The following is a 25,297-nucleotide window of genomic DNA, read 5'->3' as shown; positions in this document are numbered from 1 at the left end:
ACTGGACAGTTTCCTCTTAACATCTAACACATAAGCCACAGCTCGCAAGGCTGGCAATCTTGTCTCTGTCAGAACCTGCCCCAGATAAGAAATCAACAGCCTCCACAACAGAGGAGATCTCTGGGGTCGTGGTTACAAAACGGTCCCTGGGAGACATTTCAGGAGAAACACCAACTGACATTTAGGTCTGAAATGAGGGCTAATATCTGATGCTGGGGATTTTACTTCCTGGTCTGACGGGCCTGCTTAAAGCCACAGTCCTTCATGACACCAGCTACGGTGTACAAGCTGCTCCTCTAGCAGCCACACCCCAACCCTGCCCCTCTACCAGGAAGCCACCCAGTCACCCACTGAGCCCAATTCTGTGCAGGCCCCCCCACTGAGAGGAAGGGTATTAGATGAACGGACCCAAGCCGGTACCATCCAAGAAAGAGCAAGCCTGAAGGCAAAGGGACCATGAGACAGGATATGCTCGCAGGGAGGAACGTGGTTCTGAATGTGTGTCTAGAGACCCTCATGCATACACTACCACCAGCACCATCAAAACACCCAGAGAGTCCACAAGACAGGAAGGGGCGGAACAGCCCCCATGGGTGGCCCTAGGCAGGTTTATTCACAACCCTGCATTCTGGCTCCTTCCCTAAAGAATCTCCTGGGAAACTCAAGTACTGAGACTTAAAAAATTCCAGAGCTTACCACATTCCAAAACCAAAGACACTGCCCTTAACTAGAGGGTATAACCAACGGGCACCCCACCTGAATGTGAGAGGGTTCCCACCAGACCCCACATCCCGTAAGCTTTGGACCCTAACCTCTCTGGCCCTGTGTAATTGTAAAGCTGGAGCAGAGCTCAGTGTGGACACAGCAAATGGTCTTAGGTCCTAAGATATTACCCTTAATCAGTTACAGGTGTTCATCCAGAAACTGGCCTTGAGTTTGCTGGTTTGTAACTTAGCATCTTTCATTATTCTCAGCACGGGGTCTTAGTCAAGTAACCTACCATTACATGGAAACTAAGTCCTAATGATTTTGAAAGCTTCAAATTCCATGTAATAAACTCCTTCCTGCTTAAAATATCTGGAATCGTTTCTGTTTTCTGCACTAGTCTCAAATGATATAACGTACATAATGGCAATAACCTGGATTTGTTTAAACCTGCATCTCTCTGTCCCTTCTGCTATCTATTGATATTTTAAAAATGTACACCATGTCAGGTGTTACAAGAGCGAATGTATTCCTTTACAGTTTAAAAAAAATTATAGGTAAAATAAAAATACATTTTGGTTAAAAAAAAAAAAGGCAAGGCTGGGCTTCCCTGGTGGCGCAGTGGTTGAGAATCTGCCTGCCAATGCAGGGGACACGGGTTCGAGCCCTGGTCTGGGAAGATCCCACATGCCGCGGAGCAACTGGGTCCATGAGCCACCCTGCGCGTCTGGAGCCTGTGCTCCGCAACAGGAGAGGCCGCGATAGTGAGTGGCCCCCGCTCGCCGCAACTACAGAAAGCCCTCGCACAGAAACGAAGACCCAACACAGCTAAAAATAAATAAATAAATAAATTTATTTAAAAAAAAAAAGGCAAGGCAAATGTAACTACCAATAAACTCCTCGCACAACAGGTGATATTAAAAGAGAGCATTCTATAAAATAGCCCATGCCAATTTCAGACACATGGTTTTGTAGACCAGGTTATAACCAGTTCTGCTCAGCAAACCGTCCCCTCTACTTCTTTCCTCTTGGTTCAGCTCTGCCTCGGCAATGTCCTCTAGAAGAGACAAGCTGAGCCCTTGGACCATCTGGGCACAACTGCCCTTCTCCTCTCTCCACCGCTTCTCATCTTAAATCGTCTCTATCCTGAGGACCAGTAGGTTTTGTCTCATGGTGCAACTCTGACCAAAAGATAGCAGCTGCCTGGTGCATTGTGCAGTGAGAAAACATCTGGGGCTCTGTCTGGACAAGAATGAATGCTGCTATCAATCCGTAACATGTGCCACGCAAGCTGAGTGGACAGTGGGGGTATTTGAGCCTTGACACTTGTCACCCATAACCTAAACTTCCCTGAATCCCAGGCCATCTCTAAGGTCCAAGAGGTAGGAGAGGAAGAGAGTGTACAAGGAATGCTAAGACTTACCCCTCCCCCACTTTCCTACACAGTCCAGAGCATCTTTCACTGGCCCCTTCATGGCAGGGGGCTGGGCCCTGTTCCAGCACCAAGTCCCCTTGTCTCATTTCTAGCAAGAGTCCCAACCTCACAATTCAATTACAACAGAACACCAAGGATCCTAGAACTAGAAAGACATTTTATGTGGATTTTAAACAAAATTTCTAGGGAGGCAGAGGAACATCCTTGCATTTTGACACGGTGTTATCCACCCCTCTCCTAGTGATCAGTCCCTTCCTTCTAACTTCTGACCACCCACTCTGGGCCCTTGATTCCCTCCCAATGGTCCCAGAATAGGATGGCACACAGTGCCTGTCATGCAGAGCTGCTGAGACCAGCCTCCTGTGCTCCACTCGGATGAGCTCCTTGTTTCCCCTCTAACAGGGAATCTCCCTTACCTGGTGACTCATCTAGGGAAAAGACCAGGGAATTCCCTGGTGGTCCAGTGGTTAGGACTCTGCGCTTCCACCGCAGGGGGCCCGGGTTCCATCCCTGGTCAGGGAACTAAGATCCCGCAAGCTGCATGGTGCGGCCCCCAAAAAGAAAAGAAAAGACCAAACATTCCCGAGAACAAAAAATAGTGGGGGTGGGGTAGGCGTGAAGTGAATTTTAGGAATTTCTCTAGAGGCTGATCCTTGACCAAGGAAGTCCCCATTTATGAAGAAGCCATACTCCTCACTCTCACCTCGAAGTTGGAGCCTGGGTGGTGACATACAGTGGGCAGGGAGGTTTCAGGGAAGCCCAGATGTGCTCAGGGCAGGAACAGGTCTTACCAGAAAAGAGGATGCCATGTGGACTCCAGTCCTCTCACTCTAGGCCAGAGCTGCACCTCAGTACACCCACCCAACTAGACCGGGGCTTTAACACCCAATACAGGTAAGCAATACAACACTCCAAGCTGCTCCAGAGCCCCAATACACCACATCTCCAGAAACAGTGCAATGTGTTACTAGGGAGAGATGCAGCCCAAAGCTCAGCATCTGCCCCTGAGGCCATGAGCACTGGGGGGATGTCGGTGAGAACAGGGCACAATCACTGTTTGTACCTGCCTTGGGCAAAGACAGCACCTACTTCTCAGAGCTGGCAGGACAGGCCTTCTCCAGGTCCACAGATGAGCACCAAATTTCTCAACAGCACTGTACAATGCACAGAGACTGGAGTGGGGGTCCCAGGGTGAGAGGCCAGCCACAGGCTGTCTCTAGACTGGAAGGCCTGCGCTCAAGTAGCTCTGCAAAGCAGAAACATGGCAGGTGAGATCTTAACTGGGTGAGTGGATCTCTGAGTCTCCATGAAAAATCATGGACAATGTTGTCTTTCAGATGGGACTTAACAAAACCAGAGTACCAGAGAATACCAGCCACACACAGAGGCATTCCACCTCCGAGAAGCCACTCTGGCTACCAGTCTTCAACATCCTACCTATGCATCCCACCATACAGGAGAAAGGCCAGCCAAGAGAGAGAAGAGACAACTGCTGTAGGAAAGCCATGCCCAGAGTCAAGGACCTAAAGTCACTGGCCCAGGGGTTCCCTGGTGACGCAGTGGTTAAGAATCTGCCTGCCAATGCAGGGGACACGGGTTCGAGCCCTGGTCTGGGAAGATCCCACATGCCGCGGAGCAACAAAGCCCGAGTGCCACAACTACTGAGCCTGTGCTCTAGAGCTCGCGAGCCACAACTACTGAAGCCCATGCGTCTAGAGCCCGTGCTCTGCAACAAGAGAAGCCCACAACGCAACAAAGAGTAGCCCCTGCTCGCCACAACTAGAGAAAGCCCACACGCAGCAACGAAGACCCAACGCAGCCAATGAATGAATGAATGAATGAATGAATGAATGAATAGATAAATAAATAAATAATTCTTTAAAAAATAATAAAAATAAAGCCACTGGCCCACACCAGACAGGAATCTCAGCCAGAGGGGCCTGGCTGAACCAAACCAGCAGAGTTTCTTCTCCCCTATCCACTCTCAAAAGTGCAGGCAGGGGACTTCCCTGGTGGTCCAGTGGCTGAGACTCCATGCTCCCAATGCAGGGGGCCTGGGTTTGATCCCTGGTCAGGGAACTGGATCTCACATGCCACAACTAAAGATCCCACATGCCCCAACTGAGACCTCAAGCAGCCAAGTAAATAAATAAATAAATATCCAAAGTACAGGCAGATCCAGAGTCCTTGTACATTGCTACTGCCCTCAGGATAAGCCCAAGCTCTCTGGACAAAGCACATAAGGTATTTCTGACCTAGCCCCTGCCTACCTCATGCCCTGTGTTCCACGTCTTTGATGCACTGTTCCTTTCATCTAGAGCATCGCTTCTCACTTTGTCCATCTGGAACCCTCCAACCTATCCTTCCAGATTCAGCATCATCACCTCTTATATGACGCTTTCCCCAGACTCTCAGGTACAGGAGGAAGTCCAACCTCTGGGCCACCCTTGGGTACAGCACACACCATGGATGGGCTTTTTCTACACCAGCCTGTGAGGTCATGCGCACAGGCCTATCTGCCTCCTCTCTAGATAGGCCTCAGGCCTGTGCTCCTGGGGCCCAGGTCTGGGCCTGGGACAAAACAATGGGTGCCTCATTGTCATGTGGAGAATTAATGGATGAGCACATTACTGCCTGGCCAAAGGAAGCTGGCTGCAAGTGAAAGGAAAGGCAGGCTGGCTGTGGCCAAAGGGCCACAGGGCCTGGGCCTGAGCACCAGATGCAGAGGAGAGGAGAGCGCCCGCATCCCACCCCTGCAGCTCCATCCAGTGCTCTAGCCCAGGCTTGCTGTTCTTGGGTAGAGCCACTCATCACATGTCAGGAGGCCGCCACCACCGCCGCCGCTGCTGGGATGATGTTACAGTCTATTTTGAGGGTCACACTGGAGCATCTGTCAGCCTAGTCAGCCACACCCTCCATGTGTCATCACTAAGAGCTGGAGACACCCAAAGGTCCATGAACTCTGCCTGAGCATGTCATTTCCCCAGGGACCCTCAGTTTCAGGGCCTCCTTGGCTTCCTAACAAGATCAACCCAGATGCCCTTATCTCCTGGCACCAGTGGCAGGGCTCTGATGTCTCCTCACCCCACCAGATCTGCTCCTGGGGTTCCCAGCTCTGGTGACTCGGCAAATGCAGCTGAAGCCCATCAGTCTAAGCCTGGCTCTTAGCTCAAAGATAACCCCTCCTTCTCCAGCTCTCCCTCATATTTGAGGAGCGCCCAGAAAGCCCAGCACCCAGATGTCAAGCCAGTTACCAACCAGGCTCATATTAGGCCCAACAGGTCTCACCTGCTGAGAAACTCCTACTCATCCCTCAAAGCCATGCCCAGGCTCTGCCTCCTCTTATAGAGAGCCTTTCAGTGGACTCTCTACAGAATAGGCCAGAGGCTCTCTGAGGACAAGGCTGGCCTGTGCAGGCTTTACTGTTGTTCTCCCTGTACCTAGCATGCACCTGGCACACAGAAGGTATGAATCAGTATAACCCTTGAAATGAAACCTTTCTAATTAGACAAGCTTAGTGTGTTCTGCTACAAAAGACATCGTCATAACAAAGGCCTTTCTGGAAAACAATGACACTGACAACTGGGTTCATAAACACCTTTTACAAAGGAGGCCTGTACTCAAATCTACAGAAAAACAAGTTTACAGATTCAATGGGATGGTAAGTCAGTCAAGCCCAGTGCAGAGCACGCCACACTTCTCTGGGCCTACTCAGCACTAAGCACCTTTCAGCTCTGTCCCCTAAGAACACTGTGATCCCCTAAGAATCCAACTGGACATTCCCTCACTCTACTCAGGGAAGGAATGCAACAGGGAAAGGCAGCAGCAGCATGGACACACGTGTATGGAATCAGGTGTGAGCATCTGACAAGTCAGGCTACTCCACTGCACCCTAAGCCCCACAGCCAGGGCAGGTCACCAAACATCCCAGGGGCTCAGGGCTCACCCACAAAACAGGCACATCATCATCTGCTCCAGCCACTTTCCAGGGATGCTATGAGGATGGAAGTAGATAATACAGGAAAGCTACATAACTGGTTAACACCTGGGTCATGGACCAAACACCTTCAACACTGATGGGAAACAGGAAACAAGCTGATCATTGTCTGCCCTGGAACTGCCCTTGGCCTCCTGAAAACCACACCTGGCCCATCTGGCTATATCTTAGCCATGAGAAGGCTTTCAGGGATTCCATAAAGAGGCCATAGGTGACATTCACACACCTTTCCTCTGACAGTGGTCAACTGAAGCAGGCCACCACAAGCATACATGACCTGGGACCTTTCTAAAACTGAGATTTCCAGGTCAGCTTAACAGCTATACTTACCTCATGTAAAAATGCTGGGAAAGTTGGGAAAAGATGCTCAACTTTCTTTGGATTGTAGGAAATACCTATAGTAAGGCGATCTAACGAGATACAGGGCCTTTTCCAGCAAGATCCACTTATAACTGAAATGTTAAAAGCCAGGTGAAGGAACCCAGGTCTCCACATTTAAACTGAAATGTAGAGACCTTCTGAAAAACTGTTCTTGTCTTTTATTAGCTCGCTGTTATCTACGATTAAGGACTCTGGAGAAAATAATCCATTTTCCTCCCTACAAGTTTAGGAGATGCCCCTCCATTTCCTTGGCAATATGAGACTGCAGCACCAACATTTCCGTCTACACTGTAACTAGTTTTGCAGTGTTTGTTTTGTTTTAAGAGGCCGTTCTCATTCACACTAGTTCTAGCACATTAAATACATGTGCTTTTATTAGACGGTGGAAAGGGAAAATAGAAGATTTAAAGCTCTCCAATAATATAAACTTCCTACCTGTAAATGCTCTATATGGGGATAAAAGTAAAAGATGCAATAGCTTGCCACAATCAGAACTTCAGAATCATAGAATTCTGGGATTACAGGTAGCTTAGATGCTGGCCTAGCTCCCCACAGTACAGACAAGGAGATCAAAGCCCCATGACCTACCCACAACCACAGAGCCCTGCCCGGCACAGATGTTACAACTTCACTGAGGAAGCAGGCAAAGCTCCAATTCCAGCAGTCTTGCCCCCAGCAGAGCCCCTTGGCCAGGCATTTTGCATGTACCACAAGGGGAACAGTCCCTAGGAGAGAGGAAGTATTCTGAATGCTCAAGAACACACATCAGTGTTGGAAGGAAGGTCGTTGCTGGGGTTCGCAAACTACCCACACCAGACCTAAGGTCTGATGAGGAAAACCTTTCCAAAGCAGCTAAAATTATGTTATTTCACAACTTAAACACCTGCTTTGTGACAACGGCCAGAAAAAAAGGGAGACTAGGAGAAGAAAAGGAAGAAAAATGAAAAATCTCCCCTCTGATTTCCTGTATCTGCTTAGATCACCCTAAAATAGGGAGCCTCCCTAATGCTGACTTTAACGAGGACCTTCCTAAAGCTGATCCAACTGGTGTTCAAGTCCCTGGACTGAAAAACAAGTTTATGAGTAGCAAGCTCATCTGATTCTGACCATGTGCATGCTGTTTACCCTAAGATGACGGACCAGTGGCTGCCACAGCTTTGATGAATGCTGCAAAGACTCTACTATCCCTTTGAAGTCTACAGGGGCCTCTACCATGACTAAATGCCATAAAAAGGAACCTTGAATACAGCAAGAGTGTGAAAGGAGGGAAGTCACAAACACCACACAACAGTGGGGGAACTCCATTCTGGACGCTGATTTGTTAATGTAAACTTGTTGTTTGTTTCCCTGACCTGTTGATGTATCTCATTACACTATCACTAAAGAGAAGCCCCTCCTCTATAAAATGTACCTATTTGTCATCAAAAGCTGCTGCTTAGACCAGGCCATGCCCACAGCCAGGTAACAGACGTATCCGCTATTCAACCCTTTGCAGCCCAGGCCAATGCAGCTCAGCAGCTCATACCAGTCACAGGTGTCAACCAGGAGACCTCAAACTCTGACCACAGTAACAGTTCAGTGTTGGGGGAAAGAACGTGGTCAGGAGGGGCTTACCCATCTCTTCCTTTGCTGACAATCTTCACCTCAAAGTAATAAATGCCACAGGCAGCAGGTATGGGGTGGGTGGCACGCACTGAGGCTGCATCTTTGTGATTTTTGCCATGACCTAATAGAAGAGGGCAAGGAAGAAATGTCAGCAGAAGGAAATGCAAATGGAAGCCTCATTCTTCTCTGCTCCATGGCAACTTCACCCCTCCATGGCCAGAGGACTTCCCTTGCATAATCCAAGGAATAATTAGAAAACAACTGAGCAAACACATAAACCTCCCACCTTTGGCTCACCTCCTCCTGAGAATAGCAGCTCTGCCTGAGACACTGCCATTCAAACCACAGGAGGGTACATGCAATGTGGGTGCGTATGTGAGAGATTCCTTAGTGCTGCTGCCAGACTCTCCAAGATACAGGCAGCCCACTTGGAAGACTAGGGGAGGAAGAGGCAGCCCTGGAAGACGCCCCCACAACTTTAGCGCAGAACCCTAGGCCTTGTCTGGGATGTCTGGCAGGTGAGCAAGCTCATGGGCCTCTGCCTAATGGAGGGGATGTGACCACCCCTTTCTTCAGACACTTATGAAACTAAGCAGTGGTGAAGGGCCTAGCTCGAGTCGGAGGTACCCCAAAACAAGCAGGAAGGCCCTGAGAAGAATGTCCAGTCCAGCACTGGGTTTGGACACCTGCTGCGGTTCTCCTGACATCAGATGTCTCAGGGCAGAGCAGACTAGGCAGTCAATCCTTGGCCTGGTCAGCCCCACCACCCTAGACACCCCGCAGGAACTAAGGCCGAAGCCGGAGCACTCGAGCTGGGGAATGGACATGATGGAGCACGGGCTGGGCAGCACACCCACCCCGCAGACGCTCTGGCCTTCTCCCCCTGCGACCAAACAGGCCAATACCTTTGTAGTGGACGCGGAGGTTGCCCTGGGAGAGGCCGATGTAGTTGTACTTGTCCTTGGGGCTCCAGGAACGCGGCAGCGGCGTCTCGTGCTGGTTGACCGCGGGATACAGGCGCTGCAGGCGCCGACTCAGTTCCTGCTCCCCTGAGGACGGCAGCCCGCAGCCAGTGCCCCCGCCGGAGGAGTCTCCAACCTGCAGGTTCCCAGCTCCCAGGTCCGCCGTCGCCGCCGCCATCTTGGAGGGAGCTGCTATTGTGTCACTGGGGGCGGGGCAAAGCGGGACCAGATCCGCCTCTTTCAGCCAATGGCCAGCGAGGCAACCTCGGCCGTAGGGAAACCGAGTCCCAGTCCGGCACCTATCCTTCGACACCACTACGCCTCGCCACATTTTGGACTCCATTTCCCACAATGCAGAGCTCTCCAGGGGCAGACCAGCTTGGGCTCGTAAGGATCTCTGGGAGATGTAGTACAAACCGGCTCGGCCATAAGCCTGCTCGGCTGAGACACTGGGACACCAAAAACTACAATTCCCGCTGGCAACGCGGCTCCGGCCTCTCAGTTCACCTCCCTCCTCCATGGCCTCTGTTTATCTCCCTGCCTCAGTTCTGGTCGCTAGGATCGTATCCGCTATAGTGACTGACTCTGAGGAGACCCTATTCCCGGTTCGAGTCCACCTTTGCTACTTGGCCTTCCTCCCAGCCCGCGGCTGCGGGGCTCGGAGGCGTGGCACAATCCTGACCCCGTCCCCTCCGCTGGGCTGCTGGGACCTGGTCGCCATGGCTACGGGCTGTAAACTACCACAGCTTCCCAGGCCACAAGTGCTGGCTGCCCGGCTGCCCTAGGGTCATGGACTCCCCGAAGCCGCAGTGCCCCAGCTTCGCGCCCACGTTGAGGTAGGCGCTGGCCGGACTGAGGGCGGAGAGGAGGCCTTGAGTACTTCCAGAAAGAGAAATGGTACCTGATTCGGACCTCTGCACCTCCTGCCTCTGTCCATTGGTTTGGGGCTCCAGCCCCACAGGATCAGTGGTGCAGAAACAGTTAGAATCTCAGATGACTTGTCAGCCCAGGAAGGTCGTTACATTCTAGTAAAAGGGCAGGCGCACTTTATCATTAGTAATAGCCAGCTTTTTCGTATTGAGCGTGTATTATGTGCCAAGTGCTCTATACACCATATTTAACCCTCACAACAACTCTATGAGGTAGTAATATCACTATTTTACAAATAAAGAAATAGAATCCAGAAGAGATCATGTGTCTTAAACATGTTTATAAGTGATGGAGCTAGTATTTGAACCCAGCCATGTGAGACCCAAACCTGAGATCTTAGCCACAAGGATAAACAACCTTGCCCAAGAACATCTCATGGCCTCAAGGTAGCTCCTGCCTGTATTCAGGGGTGCAGCATCTGGACACTGCAAATATGATAACAAGCTCTGTTAGCCAGGAAAGCCACAAAGTATACATATTAAAACAAAAATTTTGGCTAAATACCTTTCTAGCTCTGAGAGCTAAGAGAAGGCCCTTAAGTTCTGGGCCTCTGTTTCCATCTCTCAAACATGGGAATGACACAGCCCACCTTAAACTGTTGGGAAAATTTAGGCGGCATATATGAAGCTCTCATGACAGCTCTTGCACATAATCGGCGTTCACTGAATGTTTAATGAGTGTACTTTCTTGCTTCTACTCATTCCTAATGCAAAAAACCTGATCTCACCTAAACTCTAATCCCCCATGGTCAGCTGCCTTGACAGAGAAAGCCTAGAAAAGTCAAGAAATTAAATGGTGCCTTGACAGAGAAAGCCTAGAAAAGGCACGAAATGGATCACAAAAAGCAGACAACAGGCTTGAGAAAGAGTGTTGTTACCCAACACATGAATGATTTAGGAAACTGCAATCAAGTTTGAAAGGGATATGAAACAGACTCAGAAAGAGAATCCCCATGTATTTTAAGAAGGAAGCACAATGTAATTGCTGATGTGGAATTTGGTGACAGTACAAAACATCATTCCTGCCCATATTCTTCATTCACCAATGTTTAGTGGTGTATAGTATATTGGGCCAAGCTCACTGCTTCCCTTAGAGGAATAGTGTGGGTGTCCTCCTCCAGCTCCCCTTAGAGCAGGGCCAGGATGATGAAGCATGGGCCAGACCTTAGCACTACACGAATGTCAGCAGGACCCTCTAAAAGGTACTTTGAGGGAATTCCCTGGTGGTCCAGTGGTTAGGACACTGCACTCTTACTGCCGAGGGCCTGGGTTCAATCCCTGCTCAGGGAGCTAAAATCCCGCAAGCCACACAGTGTAGCCAAAAAAATAAATAAAGGGACCTTTGAATTGTGCATTTTCCTGTGGCAGGTTTCTCCTCCCCATTGGCTTTCTCCTTTCAGCCTCACATCCCTGGCACAGTAGATTTGTGGATGGAACTCAGTAGCTTGACTTCACTCAATAACAGGACTTACCCCCGTCAAACCCACTGCTTGCCATTAGTTAAATAACTGAGTTTTCTCCACCTTTGTAGTAGAAATATAATCTATTTCCCATTCCTCTCTGAGAATTGGTGTAAAATATTTAATATAATACTAAAGAAGCATCCTAAGCTTTTTGGATAAGTGTATAGACTCTACCAGGTGTTTTAAAATTTATTTATTTTAGTTATTTATTTTTGGCTGCTTTGGGTCTTCGTTGCTGCACGCGGGCTTTCTCTAGTTGCAGCGAGCGGGGGCTACTCTTCGTTGTGGTGCACAGGCTTCTCACTGCGGTGGCTTCTCTTGTTGCGGAGCACAGGCTCTAGGCGTGCGGGCTTCAGTAGTTGCAGCGTGCAGGCTCAATAGTTGTGGCTCGTGGGCCTCTGTAGTTGCAGCATGCGGGCTCAGTAGTTGTGGCTCACGGGCTCTAGAGCGCAGGCTCAGTAGTTGTGGCGCACAGGCTTAGCTGCTGCACGGCATGTGGGATCTTCCTGGACCAGGGCTCGAACCTGTGTCCCGGCATTGGCAGGTGGATTCCTAACCACTGCACCACCAGGGAAGCCCCAGGTGTTTTTACAATTAACATTTGCAAATCTGTGTTTGACTACTGTCTCCCTTGGCATTCAAAACTAGCATGTTACCAGCCGCTCTCGCCTTTGAGATGGCTCACACTCTGTCTGTGGAGTGTGTTTCTCTCCAAATAAATCCACCTCTTACATATCACTTTGTCTCTCACTGAGTTCTTTCTGGAAAAAAAAAAAAAAAAAAAAAAAACCTAACATGTTACCTACTGAGATTTTCCATCTGGCAACTTCTCAGGATTTGTAGAATTCCCCATAGTTTTCTTGCTTACCTTGCCCCATGTGGTAGTTCCAGCAGGAGCAAGAACAGAGTTTAGAAAATTGACTGGTCTTGACAGGAAGGTATGATTTAACCCAGTGAGCAGATGGGTTGATCTGCTGCATCCTCTCAAACCCATAAACATCTGAGCAAAAGCCTTTCCTTTTCCACACCGGCTGCGTATTCGACATGGTTTGCTCACACTTGTTCAGCTTAGAGACAACAGAGAACTGGAGTTTGGGGTGTCACTGCTCCATGAAGTAGGACTGAAGAACCCTGCAGGACAGGGTTTCCCAACTGGATTCACGTCACTGCTCTCAACTTCCCTGGAGTTTGGGTAATCCTTGTCTCAGTTATATGGACAAAGACACTGAGCTTCAAGAGGTTAAACAGCATACCCAAGGCCACCAGCTAGCAGGGGAATGAAGACACAAGTCTATCTAGCGGCATAAATCACTCCCACCTGCTGCCACCATGGATTACTGGGATCACTTCTTCCTTTTGTTCCGCCTAAGTCTGACTGCCCACAGGCAGCCCTCCCTCTAGACCCCCAAATACCTTCCTAGCTTGAGCAATGATGGCTCTCCCCAAGAGGCCTAGGAGTTAAAAGTGGTTCCTTATGATCCACTTTTCCCACATCCTGCTGTCACAGTTAATATCTCTGCAGCTCCTTGCAGTTCACAGGGTTTTTTAAAATATTTTTTTAATTAATTAATTTTTAATTTTTTGGCTGTGTTGGGTCTTCATTGCTGCGTGCTGGCTTTTTCTAGTTGTGGCAAGCGGGGTCTACTCTTCATTGCAGTGCGCAGGCTTCTCAGTGCGGTGGCTTCTCTTGTTTCAGAGCACAGGCTCTAGGCATGCGGGCTTCAGTAGTTGTGGCCCGTGGGCTCTAGAGCGCAGGCTCAGTAGTTGTGGCTCACGGGCTTAGTAGCTCTGCGGCATGTGGGATCTTCCTGTACCAGGGCTTGAACCCGTGTCCCCTGCATTGGCAGGCAGATTCTTAACCACTGCGCCACCGGGGAAGTCCCTACAGGTTATTTTTGCATATCTCTTTTACTCTTATTTAAACTTTACAACAGCATTGTGAGATAGAAAATGCAAGAACTGTCTCCACCTCCTTGTGAGGAAACTGGGCTGAAAAATTAAATGACTTGCCCAAGGGGGTCCCTATTGGAAACACAGATGTCAGCCTCTGGGCCCTATCAGCCAGTAAGTAGAGGCTCAAGACTGCCACCCTGGCTCTTGGACCCCAGACCCTGTGCTTCTTGTCCTATAGCACCTGCTTTTGGTATCACACCCCCCAGAATGTGGCTGTCACATTCATGGAACTCTCATCACAGCCACAGCTAAACACTGAAGGGAAGTATAGGCCTGCAGGGTTCTCTGGGTTCATGGTGAGGGTGTCCTGCCACTGCAGGAGTTGGTGAGACTCTTGTGATGAGGAGAAGGCTTCTGGGAATGTGGGAAAGTGGTTTGGGCCCCGAGCCAGGAGCTTGTTGGCAGCACCTCTGGGAATCTGGAGGCAGCACTGGGAAGACCCAGAGCCTGGCTCTGAGGGGAAAGGAAGCCATGTCTTGTGGCTCTGGGAAGAGTGGAAGTGTACTCCCCACTAAAGGCTCTGTCACCCACCACTTCCTTCTCCTTCTCTGTGCAGAGCACACTTGCGACCTTTAGGAGTGATTGTAGATGATTCCTTCCTCACAGAAGCCAAGAATACCCAGAAACGCAAGCTTTCTCAGAAACGGAAGACGCTGCTGGTTAGTGGCCGTGTCCTGTTGGAACCCTAAATTTTGATCCCCAGATCCTTTCTGCCTCCCTCTCTGCAACCCAAAATCACCACCCACCCGAACCATGCCCCACCAAGCGGCTTCTCCCCAGTTAGGGGAGTGTGGCTCAGAGGCCAGGCCCAGCAGGCTCTGGGGTGGGGGAACGTGCACACTTGCTGCACCTTACCGGAACAGCCTTCCCAGACCTCCCTGAGCAGAGAGGGACTCGGCTCCTGCCCACAGATAACCTTCCCCTGCAACGCAGCATTCTGGAGTGGGCCTCATTTCTTCATCCAGCCTGCCATGAGCCAGGCATTGTGCTGGGTGCTGGGATGGTCCCACCAGATCTGTCAAGGTCCTTCAGAGCTATGACTATATCTTTTTGTCTTTACGGCCACAGTGCCTGATGTGGTACTTGAGTCGCTGGCATATGTGCACCACTATTGCTGTATATCTGTGAAGACTGAAGACAGTAGTAAAGGATGTTTCTCCATTGCGCCGTTGGCTCTGCACTGGAAGTAGAGACTCTTTACCAGCCTCACGACAGGTTCTCCCTCCATTCATGTTCTTTAAAGTTTTTATATAAAAATGAATGCTGGGGAATTCCCTGGAGGTCCAGTGGTGAGGACTGCACACTTCCACTACAGGGGGCACAGTTTCCATCCCCGGTCTGGGAGCTAAGATCCTACATTCCTGCATGCCACGTGGCGTGGCAAAAAAAAAAAAAAAGGAAGAATATTCTTCCCTCAAATTAAAAAAAAATACTGTGTTATTAAGATTTGGGGGCTTTTGTTGATATGATCATACGATTGTTATTACTATTTTTTTTTTTTTTTTTTTTTTTTGCTGTACGCGGGCCTCTCACTGTTGTGGCCTCACCCCTTGCGGAGCACAGGCTCCGGACGCGCAGGCTCAGCGGCCATGGCTCACGGGCCCATCCGCTCCGCGGTATGTGGGATCCTCCCGGGCCGGGGCACAAACCCGTGTCTCCTGCATCGGCAGGCAGACTCTCAACCACTGCGCCACCAGGGAAGCCCCTGTTATTACTATTTAACAAGCAAACAGCCATTGTCCAAATCTTACAGGTGAAAAAACACATCTGAGCAAATTTATAACTCCAGCTCACAGTGGAGAACTGTGGGCTGTGGTGGGTTTCTTTGTGCGAGTATGTCTTGTCTGGAGGATCTGGGGACACGTGAGCTGTACACTTTGTGAGGCTGAGGACTTCAAACATGGGGACCCTGACATCAGGGAGGGAAAGGGGTAGTGTGGACTCTAAGCGGAGACCAAGCGCAGCCACAGTCCCGAAAGATTCGATTACTTGGCGCGCCTGCTCCCCGTCCCCTTCAGCTGCCACCTACTCAGTGGACCTGGGGGCCAGGCTCTTTCACTCCCTCTCTTCTGCACGGCGGCAGTGACACCGTTCTAAACCACCAGAGGACGCTGTTGCCTCCTGCCACCGCCGACCCCCGGGGACGCCCTCCCCGTTTTCACCTGCAGGGGGAAGCAGAGAGCACGGAGCTCCCGGGAACGCCACCTTCCAACCACCGGCTTGCGGAGGGAGGCCTTACCAGCTGTTAACAACCAGGACAAGAAAGCAGCATATGCCCAGCAATCAAAATAGGGTGACTTTTTCTCTTTACAGAAACGGCAGACAGAGCACGAAGATGGGCCTTTTTTATTTTTTAAGTCTCCCAAAATAAGCTAGATTAAGCTTTATTTCTATGACTAAACTGGTTTTGTCTGCTCAGGAAATTTTCAAGGCTAGTCTCCCTTTGTTTTTGTTCTTGTTTTTTGTTTGTTTGTTTTTAACTGAAGTCTGGTTAATTTACAATGTTGTCTTAGTTTTAAGTGTACAGAAAAGTAATTCAGCTTTACATATATAATATATATATTCTTTTTCAGGTTCTTTTCCATTATAGGTTATTACAAGATATTGACTATAGTTCCCTGTGCTATACAGTAGGTCCTTGTTGTTTAGCAGTTTTATATATAGTAGTGTGTATATGTTAGTCCCAAACTCCTAATTTATCTCCCCCACACCCACCCCTCTATCCCCTTTGGTAACCATAAGTTTGTTTTCTGTGCCTGTGAGTCTATTTATGTTTTGTAAATAAGTTCATTTGTATCTTCTCTCTTTTTTTTTTTTGCTGTACGCGGGCCTCTCACTGTTGTGGCCTCTCCCGTTGTGGAGCACAGGCTCCGGACGCGCAGGCTCAGCGGCCATGGCTCACGGGCCCAGCCGCTCCGCGGCATGTGGGATCCTCCCGGACCGGGGAACGAACCCGTGTCCCCTGCATCGGCAGGCACACTCTCAACCACTGTGCCACCAGGGAAGCCCGTGGTGGCTTCTCTTGTTGTGGAGCACGGGCTCTAGGTGTGTGGGCTTCAGTAGTTGTGGCTCACGGGCTCTAGTTGTGTGGGCTTCAGTAATTGTGGCTCACGGGCTCTAGAGCGCAGGCTCAGTAGTTGCTCCACGGCATGTGGGATCTTCCTGGACCAGGGCTCGAACCCATGTCCCCTGCATTGGCAGGCGGATTCTTAACCACTGCACCATCAGGGAAGCCCCAACCATTTATTTTTAGATAGTGAAAGGATTTTAAGCAATTAAAAACTTGTGAGTGCTTTTCTGATCATATCCCAAACATTTTGAACATGTAATTTTAACATTTCTATAACATGTTGTATTTTTACTTTAAGTAATAAATGGGTCGGGAAAAATATTAATTTATTTTTAAATTTCTGTAAATGGTTAAGTGTTTTAGAGGTATGTTTACCTTATCAGTTATTTCATTGTATTATATCAGGAAATGCAAGGTATACAGTTTCTCATTTTAAAATGTGTTAACACCTTATCTGTGGCCTACGATTATTTTTTTGTATATATTAAAAGATTGTCCTTCTTTATTTCTGTTTAATGTATGTATAAATCTACTCACCTGTCATTATCAACTGTATTACTCTTAGTATTTGTCTTTTACCTTTCTCTGCTTGATGTAGCTTATTTTGATAGGAGGGCTTTAAACTCTTTACAATTCTGTTTCATCATCTTTCCCCCCCTATGTTTTTATCTATTCAACAAATATTTGTTGATTCCCACTGTGTGCCAGGTACTGTGGATACAGTGGTAAACAAGACATAGTCTGTGTTTCTGAGAGAAGATGGGGGTGTGATGATGGGAAAGTGTGGGCGCTGGGATTGGGAAGAGTATCAGGGAGAACCCCTGAGATGCTAAGGTTGAATAGTCAAGCTGGAGCATTCTTGACCCAGGGAAAGCATGTGTGAACATATACGCCCAATAAGTAGCGTTTTCGTTTTTATTATGCCTTGCATCCAGCTAAATTATTGTGTTCCCTTAAATATTTATTCCACAATATTTGCTGAGTGCTACTTAAGACTATGAAGAGTGTTAACACAACATTGTAAATCAACTATCCTTCAATTAGGAAAAAAAAAAAGACTATGAAGAGTGTGAAGTATGATGCCATCAGTTCTGGAAGTACAGAGATAGGTCAACCTAGACCCTTGCAAGAGGCTGGAGTCCTCCCTGGGACCTAGCAACAAGGCTTACTATGTACTTTCCAAAATATTTAGGGAAAGGATGAATGATTGCAAGATTGAGAAAAAATAGGTAGAACTAATAGAATGCAAAGAAGAGCCCAAGGAGACAGTGGCATTTTCCACATTAAGAGGGCCAGGAGCCAGTCACCATTAGCCTGGAAGGACTCCTAGGACCTGGATGTGTGGGACATGGGTGGTAGGCCTAGTCTCTCTCCATCTCAGAAGAACCTGGAAGCTGGGCTCAGGGCCTTCCACAGAGGAAGCTTTAATACTGAATTCAATAATTCAATGTTCTTTTAAATTTCAAAGTAACTTATGTGCATTGTAGAAAATTTTGAAAAATACATGATTACAGACACATAAGCACCCATGGGCCTATCACTGGAGAATAATTACTGATAACCTTTTGGATTATTTCTCCATCTTTTCTGGTTTTTCATCTTACCTGGTTGTGCTTATTCTCTAATTTCAGGCTGTACTTAACCCTTAGAGATATAGTGCATGTTAAGCCTCTTTGTAAACATTTCATGCCTGTATAAGAATCTTCTGTTTTTAGACACTTAGGAGTTTGCTGATTTTTTCATAGTCACAAGTAAGGCTTTGAGGACTGCCCATAGGCATGAAGCTGCTGCTTCATCTCTGTCCCCTCTGCACTGGCCAGCCCAGACCTCAGCCTCAGCCAGCCTGCCCTCCTTGGGCATTGGCCCCTGTTCATAGCCCTTCAAAACTCCTGCTGTTTCCCTGAGGTATTAGTGCTACCCAGGCAGTCTTTGTGCACTCCCCCACCTCCCCTGGCACATCATTCTCTTCCAGAGTGACCTCAGCTCCTCCCATGAAGTCACTCAAGCTTTACTGAAATCACTGACATCATCACTTCCTCCTCTCTAAGAGGACCAGCCTCCCCTGGCACCCTCCAGTCAAGGCCCCCACACTCCTGTGACCTGCATCAGCTTCAGTTACTACCTGCTTATCAGTTCCTTTGTCGTCCCACTTCCATCATACCCCGAGCTTCTTTCATGTCCCAGAACCCAGCAGGGGCTGGCATGTGCTATGGACCCAGAAATGTTTGATGAAAAAATGAATGACTGAATGGATGAACCCTAGAAGTAGGCTTCACTGGTAATAGAGTCATTTTTTTCTCTCATGTTTTTTTGAGTGTTTCATAAAAAGTTGAAAAAACAAGCTCATAAATACTACTACCCCCTACCCCTGCTCAAGGTTCAAAATGAGGTCCCACTGCTTCAGGGCCCTAGCACCTCTCCCCTCCCCCTCCCCCAGGGGGTAGAGCCTAGTCTCCTCCCGGGGTCCACAGGTCACCCTGCTGAATCTCTGCAGTCCTGCCTGAGAGTCCAGGCTTGAGGCTGCGCCTGCCCTCCCCAACTCTCTTTAGCTGGACTGTGCTGTGGGGGCAAGAGATGGTCCCAGTAAGTACTCATATCTGTTTTCATAGCATAGGTATTCAATACTCACTGACAAACCTACAGAAGAGAAGAACTCACCTTTACTGAGCTACTAGAAGGTGCCTGAGTCTGTGTAAACCACCCTCTATTCTTTCTTGTTGCATTCTCACATCAATACAATGCAGTGGGGAGCACAACCATTCCCATTTTACAGATGCAGAGACTGAGGCTCAGACTGTGGTCACATAACCAGGGCCCCAGGGTTTAATCTAATCCCTCTCTAACTCTAAGGATCCCAGTCTTAATTATGAACCATATTAAGAGGTGTTGGGGGGGGGAACCCAGGAATGGAGGAGGAGCCTGGAGAGGAACATCAGGAAGGGGAGCAATATTGTCACGGTAACCCCATCTGTCCCTTCTTATAGTCCTGTCCGTTCTCCATCAGTGGCCACCTGTCCCCAAGGCCCACATACATCAGTGACCAGACCATTCTGCATAATCGAAAGCCCTGTTCAGATGACTACCAGAAGCGAGTAGGGTAAGCCAGGGTTAGCTTGATGGTGGACGGACTGGGCCCAGAAACAGTGCAGGGGTGTTGCTGCCCCAGACCCAGGGCACAAGGGCCTGGTGGGGTGTCCATCACATCTCAGTCCACCACTCCCTGCAGTAGCTGGCAGCAGCAGTCCCTGCGCACTACCAAGCCAAGGTACCTAGAGCGACTAGAGAACTACCTACGCAAGGAGCTCCTCCTGCTGGACCTGGGCACAGATTCTGCCCAGGAGCTAAGGCTGCAGGTCAGAGCCACAGAAGAACTGGGGGGAGGGCAGGGGCAGGGCTGGGAAGAAACCTTACTCACCAGGACTAGGCACTTCAGACATTCAGGGGAGACCAGCCTTTCCCAGCTCTCTTGGGTTCCCCTTCCTGGTAAGAGAAACTTGTTCTCTAACAAAGCCAGTGAGCAGGCAAGTCTACCGGCATGGAACCAAAACTCTCCTGAGGGTTGGGTTTCTTGACCTGAGTCAGGTGGCCTGAATGCTGTCTCCAGTCCCTTCTGTGATCCCCAGCACCCACCTTGGGTCATTGGGTATCAGTGAATGGAGCCTAAATCCTGGCAGTTGGGCAAGCAGGGGTCATACAATGTCTACCAGCCCAGTTACAACAGCCCCAAGCTTGAGGAACTTAGCCAGATACAGAGAGAAATCTAGATGTAACCTAGATTCTGATGCATATTAGGGAAGGAATCACCAAATCCCTGCTCAAATGGCAATGATGACGGGGAATCCCTCACTTCTGACTTAGTCACTGACAGAAGCATTTGCTGAGCACTGTCTGTGTGCCAGGCTCTGGGTGGGGCCTTAGATATGGTCTCACAAGCTAAAGGAACCTCGCCAACAAAGAAGCAGAAGCTCAGAGAAGGCATCCAGCTATGTAGTAGTGGAGCTAGGATTCAAACTCAGGGCTGGTTCGGGAGCCTGTGCTCATTCCAGTATACAGTGTTGCCTCCAAAAACTTCCTGTGTGTCCAAGTGGGACAGGAAACCACACCTCTACTTGGAAGCTAGAGCCTTAGACCTTCTCCTGCCCCCGCAGGACTGTAAGATGGGGAGGGGTGCTGGTAAGAGGCCAGCTGAAGCACAGTGCATGGAGGAGGCTGGCTGCCTGGAGAGCCAGAGGGGGCTCAGGTAGAGAGGGGGAGGTCCTGACCCAGGTCGTCTGCCAGGTCTCAGAGACAGCAGCAGGAGAGGTCTCCAGAGAGCAGCTGAGAGGGATGGAGCTGCCCCTCAGCTCCCTGACTGTGAGAGACCCCGGCGGTGCCTGTGGCATTTATTTGAACGTGAGTCGCCTGGCAGCTTCATGCTAGAACACTTCTAAGCCAAGCAAAGAAAAACTTAGGTCCCACTGAGGGTGGCAGCTATAGGCCCGGAGGTGACAGTTTCCCTTTTCTTGCCAGCCTTACAGAGAGATCTCTGAATTTTTCATAGAGGACTTCAAAACATACAAGCCATTGCTATCCTCCATCAAGAGTGCATATGAGGTGATGCTGGGTAAGACTGCAGCCTCCCTGCCTGGGTCCAGCCTGGAAGAGGCAGAGAGAATCCTACCCTGACCTTCTGGGTTCTGCAGCAGGGCTGGGGCAGCAACAAACTGGGCTTTGAGGTCACCAAGCCCCCCTTAGCCTTTTTGTTTACACTGTCATGTGATAGGGCACCCCAGGGCAACTGACTACCTCCCATTCTTGGGAAGCATGGTGGGGCAGTATCTGTAGGAAATAGAGCATCTTTTCTATTGAGAGTGAAGCCCAGAAGGGAGGGTGTACCCCTGGGAAGTGAGGGGGCTTCCCTCACCAGGCTCAGGAGGTGCTGGGCATGGTGCAGCTTCAGGACTAAAGGCCGTATGGGGAAAGGGCATAGGTGAGACCCTGGTCCTCATCGGGACTCTGCCCCTGGTTTAAAAGTAAGTGCAAGAAGGACTTAAGCAGGAGCTATGCTTTGAACAGGCATGTATAGACTCCTCGAGTTTGCAAGGGACATAGCCACTCACTGTGACCTCAGGATCAGTGTCTCCTGGTTGTTTGTCCTCCATGGCCCCAAAGGGACTCTCCTACCTGTCCCTGCTTAGCCAACCAGAGGGAGAAGATTTGGGCTCTGGAGTCCCTGAAGGCGAAGCTTGTCACTGTGAACGAGGACTGCAACGAGAGGATCCTGGCCATGAGGGCCAAGGAGAGAGATGAAATCTCCACGCTGAAGAAAGAGAAGATGAATTTGCTAAAACTCATTGATAAGAAGAATGAGGAGAAGATCTCATTGCAGAGTGAGGTGAAAGGGAGTAATGTGGTGACCAACTCCCTGAATCCCTCCCACCCCCACCCCAGGGGTGACCTTGAGGCCTTCAGCCCTGGGGTGACCCCCTAGCTCTCTCCACCCTTCTGCCTGGGATGACATACAGAGCCACCACCTCCCCCCATAGCCCTCTCTCCACATGCTGCCCTCCTCCTCAGCTCAGCACTGGCTTGGTATGGCCCCAAATGCCAGCAGAGTCCCGCTCCTTGGCTGCCAGATTTTCTCCACAGGAGGAAGCTTCGGCACTTTGCTGGATTCTCAGGAATGACCAGTCTCCTCCTCCTCCTCCCTTTCTTGTTCTCTTCCCAACAGGTGACCAAACTGAGGAAGAACTTGGCTGAGGAGTATCTGCGCTACCTCAGCGAGCGAGATGCCCATAAGATCCTTATTGCAGACCTGAATGAGCTACGGTACCAGCGGGAAGACATGACACTAGCCCAGTCCCCAGGTGAGCCCAAGGTGGGTTTCTCTCCCCTGAAGAGGCGCTGGAGAGGAGTCTGGCTCTCACCACTCCTATTCATTCAACTCTCCTACTATCTGCTCATTCACGATGGGAGATGTTCCTGCTGCCACCTGGTCTGTGGATCTTCTGAGCTGGCCTGAGAATCATAGACTTGTTGTTTATGAAGGAAACAATCACTGGCAGCTGAGGCAGCCTAGACTCCCTAAGGGCAGGACAGGCCTGGTACTCCACATCTTGGGCTTCTCTATTTAAGCTCAAAGCCCTATGCTGGTAGCACTGTGGAAAGACAGGGGCTCCCAAGCTGGGAGAGCAGGAAGACCTGGGACATGCCCCAAGGGACACTCAACCCTGCCCTGGGCTACAGGCCCCAGAGGCAGGGTGACATGAGCTGGCGGGCCCCCTGGCAGGTGTCTGGGGGGAGGACCCCGTGAAGTTAACAATGGCTCTGAAGATGGCCCGGCAAGACCTGACCCGCACGCAGATGGAACTCAACACCATGAAAGCCAGCTTTGGAGACGTGGTACCCAGAAGGGACTTTGAAATGCAGGAGAAGACCCTCAAGGACCTGCAGGAGCAGGTGCTGGTGGGCAGGCAGGGTAGGGAAGGGCCATGCAGGTGAGTAGCAAGGATCAATTACCCTGCCCACAGCTGGACAGCCTGAGAGACGACTATGAAGAGGTCCACAAGGAGCACGAGACGCTGCTGCAGTTGCACACGACCACGCTGAAGGAGCGGGACCAGTTCTGCTCCGAGCTGCAGATCCAGCGCACAGCCACACCACGGCCAGACTGGTCCAAGTGTGAAGGTAATGCTGGCCATGGGAGCCCTAGGGACTGTTCAAGTGCGTGGTCTGGACTCCAGCTCCCTCTCCCCATCTACAGATGTGGTGGCTGGAGGACGAGATCGCTGGCAAATGCTGGCCGAGGGCAAGAACAGCGACCAGCTGGTGGATGTGCTCCTGGAGGAGATTGGCGAGGGGCTGCTCCGGGAGAAAGACTTCTTCCCTGGTCTGGTAGGGGAGTCCCTGGGCTCAGGAGGCTTGGGGCCAGAGTCAGAATGGCCGGGCCTTGCTGCTGAGAAGACTTGATGTTCTGGGGGAACTATCTGGGGCTCTGCCCTGCTTGCTGGTGGGGCTACAGAGGGGCCCAGAGATAAGCTGACATGGTTCCATACAGGGTTACGGGGAATCCATCCCCCCTTTCCTTCGGTTTGATGGCATTGTGGAGAACAAGAAGCCAACCAAGAAGGATGTGGTAAACCTCCTCAAGGATGGCTGGAAGGAACGTACCACTGAGGAGCAGGTCAGATCTCTCTAGCCATTTTGGCCTGGTGTGGCTGCCTGAGTCCTCTGGTGCATGGGGGGGTGGGGGTGTCCCTCAAGGTGCTAGGGAACAGGGAGGAGAGCCAACCGACGTGGGGCAGGCTGACCAAGCAGTCTTCCCCCTACCCTGCAGAAAGAGAAGTTCCCAGATTTCTTCTTCAATTTCCTGGAGCGTCGCTTTGGGCCTGGTGATGCCATGGCCTGGGCTTACACCATTTTTGAATATACCAAGCTCTTCCACTCCAATGAGGTCATGAGTCAGTTCTATGCAGTCTTGATGGGAAAGGTAAGCTTGGGCCTGGCCCTCCACCCTTTGTCTCCGGCATAGGCCAGCTCTGTCCCCACCCCTCTAGGAAACAGCAAGATGGTCAAAGCTTCCCCACTAGAGGCAAGAGAGTGTGTACATCAAGCAGAAGAAGACAATAGCACAGCTGCTGAAGGAGATGACCAGTGCTGACAGCCAGAACGAGGGGCTACTAACCATGGAGCAGTTAAGGTGAGAGACCAGCTGGCCACCCTGAACTTCAGCCCAGCATGACCTCTGGCCAAGCTCCTAGCTGTGCAGGGGGAAGGGGAGCCTGGTGGGAAAAGGCCAGAGACTCAGTGCATTGTGCCCTTTTGAGCACCAGTGGGGCTGGCAGAGGGGTGCGGGGAGATGGATAGGCAGGCATCAGCCAGGCCTGTCAGTCCTCGCGTCTCCCTACAGCACTGCCCTCAAGAGTACCTTCCCCTTCAAGAAGGACGAAAGAATTCAGGAGCTGATGGAGGCAGGGGGCTGGCATCCCAGCAGCAGCAATGCAGACTTGCTCAACTACTGTGTATTATTTATGGAGGTGGGTTGGGGCCCAAGAACTTGCCCAGTCCTGCCCTAGCCTCTGCTGGACCCTAGCCCGTGTACCCTCACCCTGCCTTGTGGCCCCTTCCCAGTATGAGGAGGGCCAGAGCATGCCCTTTGTGCAAAAGCTGTGGGAACAGTACATGGATGAAAAGGATGAATACTTACAGGAGTTAAAGCAGGAGCTGGACCTGGAACTGTGAGTGACCCTGGGGACCTCAGGCTCACTTAGTCATAGGCAAGTCCTACAGGCTGGGCCACAGAGTAGCACCTCAAGCCCCAGGTCTCCCTATGCACCGAGATTGCTGCTGGGCACTACATACTGCTCAAACCTGGGAGAGGGCATCTTGGGGTCTGGGGTATAGAGAAGACGGTCAAGGTCTATCTCTCTCTTTCTTTGTGGGGGCAGCCACGATGAGGTGACCCTACCCAAGGTACGTGAGGCCTTGATGAACATTGATCCCAGCCTGGACAAGCAGACCCTAAACAGCTATTTGAGCCAGGCCTTCCAGCTCCCCATGACAGAACTGCCAGAAGAGGGCGAGGAAAAGGAAGAAGGCATTGTGATAAGGCTCCAGACTGCATTGGAACAGCTTCAGATAAGTGATGTTAGGCGTGTGGGGCCCCGAGAGCAGGAACCTGCAAGCTGAGGCCACTGTGGGCAGCCTGAGTGCTCCCGTGCTAACCTCTGACTGTTGTTATAAAATTGTTTGTCTGAACCCATGCTATTCTCTAGCTTATGCTGGGGAGTCAAGGGAAGGGTGCTTGGTCCCTGCTTGG

General features: G+C 50.4%; 2 protein-coding genes across 4 annotated transcripts in view; one reads left to right on the top strand and one right to left on the bottom strand.

Moving 5' to 3' along the window:
- RANBP10 (RAN binding protein 10) overlaps nt 1-9,367 on the bottom strand; it is a 66,924-nt gene extending 57,557 nt beyond the window's left edge. Inside the window, exons 1-2 of one of the 2 annotated variants that reach the window (XM_081217765.1) lie at nt 9,029-9,367; nt 8,133-8,244 (exon numbers count right to left, since the gene is read on the bottom strand). In XM_081217765.1, the coding sequence (XP_081073891.1) occupies nt 8,133-8,244; nt 9,029-9,263 (347 nt within the window). In that variant the 5' untranslated portion in view covers nt 9,264-9,367. The remainder of the gene's footprint in view (nt 1-8,132; nt 8,245-9,028) is intronic. The other variant, XM_081217766.1, reaches the window with a different exon arrangement.
- Nucleotides 9,333-25,210, top strand: TSNAXIP1 (translin associated factor X interacting protein 1; the record flags this gene model as incomplete). Of its 2 annotated transcripts, none has more annotated exons than XM_081217763.1 (16): nt 9,333-9,472; nt 13,987-14,089; nt 19,485-19,597; nt 19,727-19,853; nt 21,010-21,103; nt 21,678-21,874; nt 22,211-22,346; nt 22,769-22,938; nt 23,010-23,166; nt 23,243-23,373; nt 23,537-23,662; nt 23,816-23,968; nt 24,069-24,178; nt 24,389-24,515; nt 24,610-24,716; nt 24,927-25,210. In XM_081217763.1, the coding sequence occupies 16 exons, from the start codon at nt 9,333-9,335 to the stop codon at nt 25,165-25,167; spliced, it is 2,232 nt and encodes a 743-aa protein (XP_081073889.1). In that variant the 3' UTR covers nt 25,168-25,210. The 2 variants fall into 2 exon arrangements, with proteins under 2 accessions (XP_081073889.1, XP_081073890.1); XM_081217764.1 differs by lacking the exon at nt 9,333-9,472 and adding an exon at nt 9,688-9,921.
- Nucleotides 25,211-25,297: the final 87 nt, after the last annotated feature.

The sequence above is a fragment of the Mesoplodon bidens genome, assembly GCF_964165515.1.
Source record: "Mesoplodon bidens genome assembly, chromosome: 18".
In the NCBI taxonomy this organism is placed as follows: domain Eukaryota; kingdom Metazoa; phylum Chordata; class Mammalia; order Artiodactyla; family Ziphiidae; genus Mesoplodon; species Mesoplodon bidens.
The sequence above is the reverse complement of the archived record's forward strand: the minus strand, read 5'-3'. Positions and strand labels throughout refer to the sequence as shown.